The 6765-nt window shown below is 69.0% G+C and overlaps 1 protein-coding gene across 1 annotated transcript; it reads right to left on the reverse strand.

The window, feature by feature from the left end:
• Positions 1-3805: 3805 nt before the first annotated feature.
• Positions 3806-4500, reverse strand: UCN (urocortin). The gene is made up of 2 exons (XM_075750025.1): positions 4445-4500; positions 3806-4159 (listed from the first exon to the last, which is right to left on the reverse strand). The coding sequence occupies exon 2, from the start codon at positions 4139-4141 to the stop codon at positions 3830-3832; it is 312 nt and encodes a 103-aa protein (XP_075606140.1). The 5' UTR covers positions 4142-4159; positions 4445-4500; the 3' UTR covers positions 3806-3829.
• Positions 4501-6765: the final 2265 nt, after the last annotated feature.

Below are 6765 nucleotides of genomic sequence, written 5' to 3' on the forward strand. Positions count from 1 at the left end.
CCGCCATCAGCACTGGGTCGGGGCCTGTGCCCCCCGCCCCGCTGGCCGGGCACCCCGGGAGGGCTGCAGCAACGCTGGCTGCGTCACCCGCCTCGTCCTGCGCCACCGTGGGGCGTCATGGCTGATGCAGCAGATGATGCGCATGGCGAGGGGCTCCTCGTGGGGCTGAGGCTGGGGCACTGCGGGGTGTCCTCAGCTGCCCACCCCACACACACCCCCCCGCCCCTGCCGGGGGGCAGCAAGGGCTGGCTGCTGGGCCTGTCTGGGACCCCCCAGTACCCAGCAGACGTGGGCACCCTGCAGCAAGGCTGGGGTCCACCAAGCTGGCCAGGGGCTGGGGCGCAGGACCCCAGAGGATGGGTGAGGACAGCCCCATGGGAGCCAGGGATGTGTAACGCCAATGTGTGGCAGGTCCCGGTGAGCCTGGGGCTGGGACAGGAGCTGGGCCCCAGGAGGGTGCCTCTCCTGGCAGCCAAGGAGAGCCCTGTCCCTGGGCTGTGCCTGCAGGACCCTTCCCCTGCTACCGGATGGTTCCTGGCCCTGTCTGGGTCCCCGGACAGGTGGGGACACCCGGCTGGGCAGGGACATAGTGGGGACAGGAGCCAGGCTTGTGCAGCCAGGGGAGAGGAGCCCCCCCTCAGCTGCCTCGTCGGGGACATCTCCCCCCCACCCCACCCCGGGGCACCGGGACAGCACAGGAGCTGGTGGCACAAGCTGGGGCAGAGGAAATTCCCATTGGATACCAGGAAAAAAAAAAAAAATCCTTCTCCTAAGAGCACAGCAACCCTTAAAATGGGGCTGGGGAGGACGGAGCAGCTCCAGCTGTCCCCAGCATGGTCCCTGCGTGGGTAGGGAGGTGGGTGAGAGGGACCAGCGCTGCAGCTGGGCCCTCCACGGGACATGGTACCACAGGTCCCCCCCATGGGACATGGCCCGGCACAGCTCCCTGCTCGTGGCCCCATGCTGAACTCGCTCCCACTGTAGATGTGGGTTCCAGCTGCCTGGCTGCCAGGGGCTCTGCCCGCACAGGGCAGGACTTTGTCCCTGTAAGGTCCCCGCTGGCCCTTTCCTCCAGCCTGGCTCCGTCCTGCTGTGGTAGCTCTGCCCGTGAGCAGAGTGACTGAGCCCTGCGGATTTCGTGTTACCTGTGAACTTGAGTGAGTACTGCACAGCCGCCCTGACAGCAGGTAACCCCGGCACAGTGCCCTGCAGCACCCACTCGCCACCAGCCCCCGGCAGAGCACGGCTCCGTGAACTGCCCACCCACCAGTGTCCACCCACCAGACCCCACATCCCGGCGTGGGCACACATGCTCAGCCCTGGCCAGGGATGAGCTAACGACATTTCTGCTCGTCTGTGTCCCCCAGCCATTACTCATGCGGCTGGGGATGGGGGGGGGGGGAATGGGGGGTGGGTGGGTGGGTGGGTGTGTGTGTGTGGGGGGTGTGTGTGTGTGTGTGTGTGTGTGTGTGTGTGTGAACCCCGCCGCCTGGCTGCTCCCAGTCACTGTCTGCTCCTTCTTGCACTAGAAATACACCCCGGGAGGGCTCGCGTGGTCCCTGGGGACCGAGGTGAGGCTGAGTGGCCTCTCCATCCCTGCACTGGCCATTTGGATACGTGACATGAGCCTTTCTCCACCCCTCAGGGACATCCTCCCTGTTCCCATCACCTTCTGGAGATGAGCCAGAGGGGTTCATGAGGACCTTGGCAGCCCCTGGGCACCCTTGGGTGCTGCCCCTGAGGGCTGTTGTGTCTCAAAAGAGCCCTAGCTCAGTTTTTTCCTCCTTGAGTCTGATTCTCCAGGTGCTTGGCACCCATCCCTGCCCTCCCGGCTGGGGGGGTGGGAGGGGGGTGGGGGTGGGGGTGGTGGCAGCAGGACCCTGGGTTGTGGCAGAGCCCTGGCAAGGTCAGGGCTCCCTGGTGCAAGGAGGATGTGACCGCTGGAGTCCAGGGAAGGGCCACAGCGATGCTGAAGGGGCTGGGACTGCTCAGCCTAGAGCAGAGAAGCTCACGGGATTGCATCCATGCCTGATGAGAGGGAAGAAGGAACCAGGCTCTTCCTAGTGTCAAGACCAGAGCTGATGAGCACAAAGTGAACCACAGGAGATGCCACTGAAACTTTTTTCCGGAGTTGGTTGGGGTTTGGTTTTTTGTTTGTTTTGTTGTTGGGTTTGGGGTTTTTTCCCCCCCCTCAACAAACACCCCCCCACCCCCCCCTTTTTTTTTTTTTATGGTGAGGCTGATCAAACAGGTTGCCTGGACCAGGCTGCCCGGGAAGGTTGGGGTCCTGCCAGTCATGAAACTATCCACAGACACACTGAGAGGGGAAAGGCCTCTGGAGCTCCCCCAGTCCCAGCTCAGGCAGGGTCAGCTGGAGCTGACTGGGTTGTCCAGGTCTGTGTCCAGTCCAGTTTTCAACATCTTCAAGGAGGGAAAAACTACAGGAACCTCTCTGGGGAACCTCTTCCACTATGGTCTTTCTTGCTGGTACAGTCTTCCCATTCCAAGTTTCTCACGTCCAGATGGACTTTCCTCTTTCAAAGCCCACGTGGACATGGCTTTGTGCAACCAGCTCTGGTTGCCCCTGCCCTGGGCATTGGAGTGGGAGCTCTCCAGAGGTCCCTTCCACCCTCAGCCATCCTACATCCTGTGACTACTCTTGAACTCCTCCTCAGAGGCCTCCCCATTTTCCTCAGCTCCTTTGTTGCTGCCTCCTGCCTGAACCCACCTACCAGCTCACTGAAAACAGCTCACTTGAGGTCCAGGGGCTGCACCCTGCTGCCTGCATTCCTGCCTGCCCTCTGGGGCTGATGGCTGCTGCCATCACATCTCCAAGCAGTTCTTCCTGAACACCCTCCAGAAAACTCCTTCACTGCTCCAGTCCCGCTGCGCTGCCCTTCTAGCAGGTACCAGGGAGGTTGAGGGCTCCGGTGAGGACCAGGGACACCCATGAGGAGGCTGAACCTCTGTCACAGGAAGGCTTCCTCCACCTCCTCCTCTTGATCGGGGGGGGGGGTCTGAAACATGCCCCCACCACAGTGTCCTCCTCCCTGCCCTCTGCTCCGATCCTGACCCGCCAGTGCTCAGCAGCACTGTGTGTCCCACAAAAAACACCCCCCCCCCCCGCAGTGCTCCTGCACGGGGCAGCCATGTCCCTCCTGAGAGGCCTGTGCCTGCCCCCCCCCAGCCCCCTGAGCCCTCTCGCCCTGTTCCAGTGCTCCGACAGCAGCTGGGGGGTTGCCACATGCAGAGCTCTAGTTCCCCCGCCCACGTCCCCAGCTGCCCGTATCGGGGTGCAGCACCCCTTTTTGCTCGTTGGCGGCGAGGCACCCGCGGTGCCCACCACTCTGTGCCCTTTGCTTCCCACCGCACCCACAGCTGGGAGCTGCTTCCCCCACGGAGACCACGTCCCGTCCCCGCTCCCCAGGTCACACACAGCCCCGGTCCTGGTGTGCCCGGTGCCCCCCGCACCGCTGCGCCCGCACGGCCCCGTCCCAGCTCCGCTCAGCCCGGCCCCCGTTCCCGGTGAGCTCCGGCCGCTCCCTCCGCCCCGCACTCGCTCACGCCTCGGGTTTCCACCACGTTTTATTACAAAAATCGGTGCGGGTCCGTGCCGGGTCCCTGCCGGTACCGGTACCGCGCCCACTTTCCCCAGCGCCGAGGATGAGGCGGGTGCAGCAGGCGCAGCCCGGTGCCGGTGCCCGGTGAGTTTGCCGGTGCGGCGCCGAGCGGCCCACGGCGCGGAGGCTGAGGCGGTGGCCGGACCCCGACGCAGCCCCGGGGGGGCGGGGGGCGGGGTGGGGGGGTGCAGTGGGGGCCGGGGCGGCGCTCAGCGCCCCACGGCGTCCAGGATGAGGCGGTTGCTGTCGGCGCGGGCCCGCTGGCTCTGGGCGCGGGCGAGCAGCAGGAGATGCCGCAGGAGGTGGAAGGTGAGGTCGATGGAGAGCGGCGGCTCGTCCCGCCGCGCCCGCCACGGCTCCGGGGGAGGCGGTGCCAGCGGCGGCCAGAGCGGGCGGCCCCGCGCCTCGTCCCCGGCCCCGGCCGCAGCCTCCGGGACGGAGCCGTCGGGGCGCGCGGGGCGGGCGGCGGCGGGCGGCGGGCGGGCGAGCAGCAGCAGGAGGGTGAGCAGCGCCCGTCGCATCCTCGGCTCCGTCCGCACCTGCGGGGGGTCGGGGACTCAGTGCAACCGGGAGAGACCGGGGCACCGGGGCGGCTGCAGGGACCGGGGCACCCGAGGGGATCGCGTACCCCGCGGCGAGAGGGGAGCCGGCAGCGCGGAGACCGGCCCACAGCGGGGCCGTCCCGGGAGCGGTGCCCGCCCCCCCCCCCCCCCCCGGCCGCCCGCACCGTCCCGTACGCGCTGCTCCCTCCCCGGTTCCCTGTTCCGGCCCGGTGCGTTGCCCCCGTCCTGAGCGCCGCCCCGTACCCGTGCACCGTCCCGTACCCGGTGCGCTGTGCCCTGTCCCCTGCCGGTGCTCTGGCGGTGGAGCCGAGCGCGGTCCGTCCCACGGGAGCTGAGCCGGCGGCGCGGCCGGTGGTTATATAGGTCCGGGAGCTCGGGCTGACGTCAGCGCCGGGCACGCACCGACCGGCGGGGGGCGGGGGGCGGGAGGGGCACCGGGACGGCGGCGGGGAGCGGGATACCCGGCAACGGGAGTGAGCGCCGGGAAGGCGGGGCAGCGGGGCAGCCCTGCTCCTCCCGGTCTCGGGAGCCGCGACCCCGGTTCCGTTCCGGTCCCCACCCTGAGGGGCCGGTGCCCGGAGCCGGGAGCCGCCGGGGGTGCAACCTCCCGGCCCCCCTCCCCCCCCCCGGCACCCCTGGCTCGCCCCGCTCCACCTCCCGGCGCTGCCCGCACCCGTCCCGCCCCGACCCCGTTCACCGAGCGCTGCCCGGGCCCGGCCCCGGTGCCGGCGGTGCCGCTGTCCGCGGTGCTGAAGGGCCGGGACCCGCCGGGAGAGCCGGGGCACCGGGACATGGGCGGGCCGGCGGCCCCCCGGGGCGGGCAGGGCGTCGGGGCCAGCCGGTGGGGTGTGCCGGGCGGGCGGAGAGGGCTGACCCGCGGTTCCTCGGCGTGGGACCCTCCGGGTGGCCGGACCAAGCGGCCGCGTCGAGTAGCGACATCCCGGGCAGGCACCGGCTGTGGCGGCAGGACCGGCTGTGGGCGAGGGGGGGGGATCCCCGGCCACCGGCACGGGGGGGGGACACGACATACATGACCTGTCTGTGGCGGGGCTGGAGGCATCATGCCCCGGGCAGAGCTCACGGTGCAGAGGTCAAACTGCCACACGCGCCACGGCCGGGCGCTGCAGACAGCCCCGAGCGGCAGCGAGGCACCACCAGCCAAATTCCGTGACTCATAGAGCGAAGGCACCGGAGCCGACAGTGCTGTGCTGCATGCAGGATGTTCCAGCCCGGGGCACCGTCCGCTGCTGCCAAAAGGTGAGGTAGCTGCTGGTGCGACACACTGCTGCCTGCAGACCCCCTGGCAGCGCTGCGCCCCTCCCCCGGCAGTGCTGTGGACCCCCCTGGCAGCGCAGAGGCTCTGCCCGCACCCCCCGGCAGCACTGCGGCCCTGCCTGCAGCCCCCTCGGCAGCCCCATGCCTCTGCCTGCAGGCGGAGAGGAACCGAGCTGACACCCAGCGCTGATGTCGGTGCAGGGTACCAAGACGGGCCCAGAGCCGGCTCGTTCCACGGTGCTGGTGTTAGGCAGAGCCTGGGGACAGAGGCTCAGCCTGGCCCCTCACACGCTGCGTCCCACACTGGGCTGCACAGGGGTGGTGGGGCACAGCCCTGCCTGCAGCGGGGCAGCACACGGTGCCATGCACCCGTGACGTGGATCTGGCGTGAAGGCTGGCATTCGGCACCGCCTCCCCGCGGCTCTAGGGCAGAGCCCTCAGCAGGGGCTGGGCTCAGGCCACCCCAGCCCTGGCAGCCCCTGCACCGTGGGGCTGGCTGCTCCCGGGGACAAGCGCCTGGCTCGTGCCACGCTCGCAGCTCCCTCGCTGCCGACACACCAGGGCCGCCTGCACCTCTGGACACAGCTGCGAGAGGCTCAGCCTGTTGGGGCTGCAAGCTCCTGCCATCGTTAGCCTCCGACCAGCAGCGCTCACCCTGTGGGCTGGGGAGAGCCTGGGCCAAGTTCTGCAGCTCCCCGTGGGGCCTGAGGCCAGGCTGGACCCGGCCCCGCAAAGCCCTGGTGCGGTCCGCACACAGCCGCATCGCACAGCCCCAGCCTCACAGCCGAGTGCTGCTCCGTGGTGCTTTTGAGTGGTCACAGCTGCAGCCCCTTCCCGTCCCCTGGGTGCTGAGGGCTGGGCAGCCAGGCGGGCTCTGCGGCTCCATCCCCAGCAGGGTGCACCAGGGGTCTTGCGCAGGTTTCGGCTCACCTGTGCTTTGCGTTGCACCCATCTGCCTGGAACTGCACCCACCCCCGGGGCCAGAGCAGGGCCAGCCCCTGCCTGGCTGGTACGAGCCAGCACCAGGGTGGGTGTGCAAGGGCAGTGTGTGCATGGGTGGGCATGGACACCAGCTCCGTGCGGGCTGGAAGGAGGAAGGACTCTGCATCCCCCTCAGCAAGTGCCATGAGGGCGGCTGGTTGGCAGAGCCCAGCCTGGTGCTGGCAGCGTGTGGGGACGGCTCCGTCCAGCTACCTGGGGCTGTGGCAGCACTGCCGAGGGGGCTGGGGCTCAGGGCTCCGGGCAAGATCAACCACCGTGATCCCACCAGCTCTGCTCTGGAGCCCCTGGTCAGGATGTGCAGGCAG

The sequence above is a fragment of the Balearica regulorum genome, chromosome 3, assembly GCF_011004875.1.
Source record: "Balearica regulorum gibbericeps isolate bBalReg1 chromosome 3, bBalReg1.pri, whole genome shotgun sequence".
Taxonomy (NCBI): Eukaryota; Metazoa; Chordata; class Aves; order Gruiformes; family Gruidae; genus Balearica; species Balearica regulorum.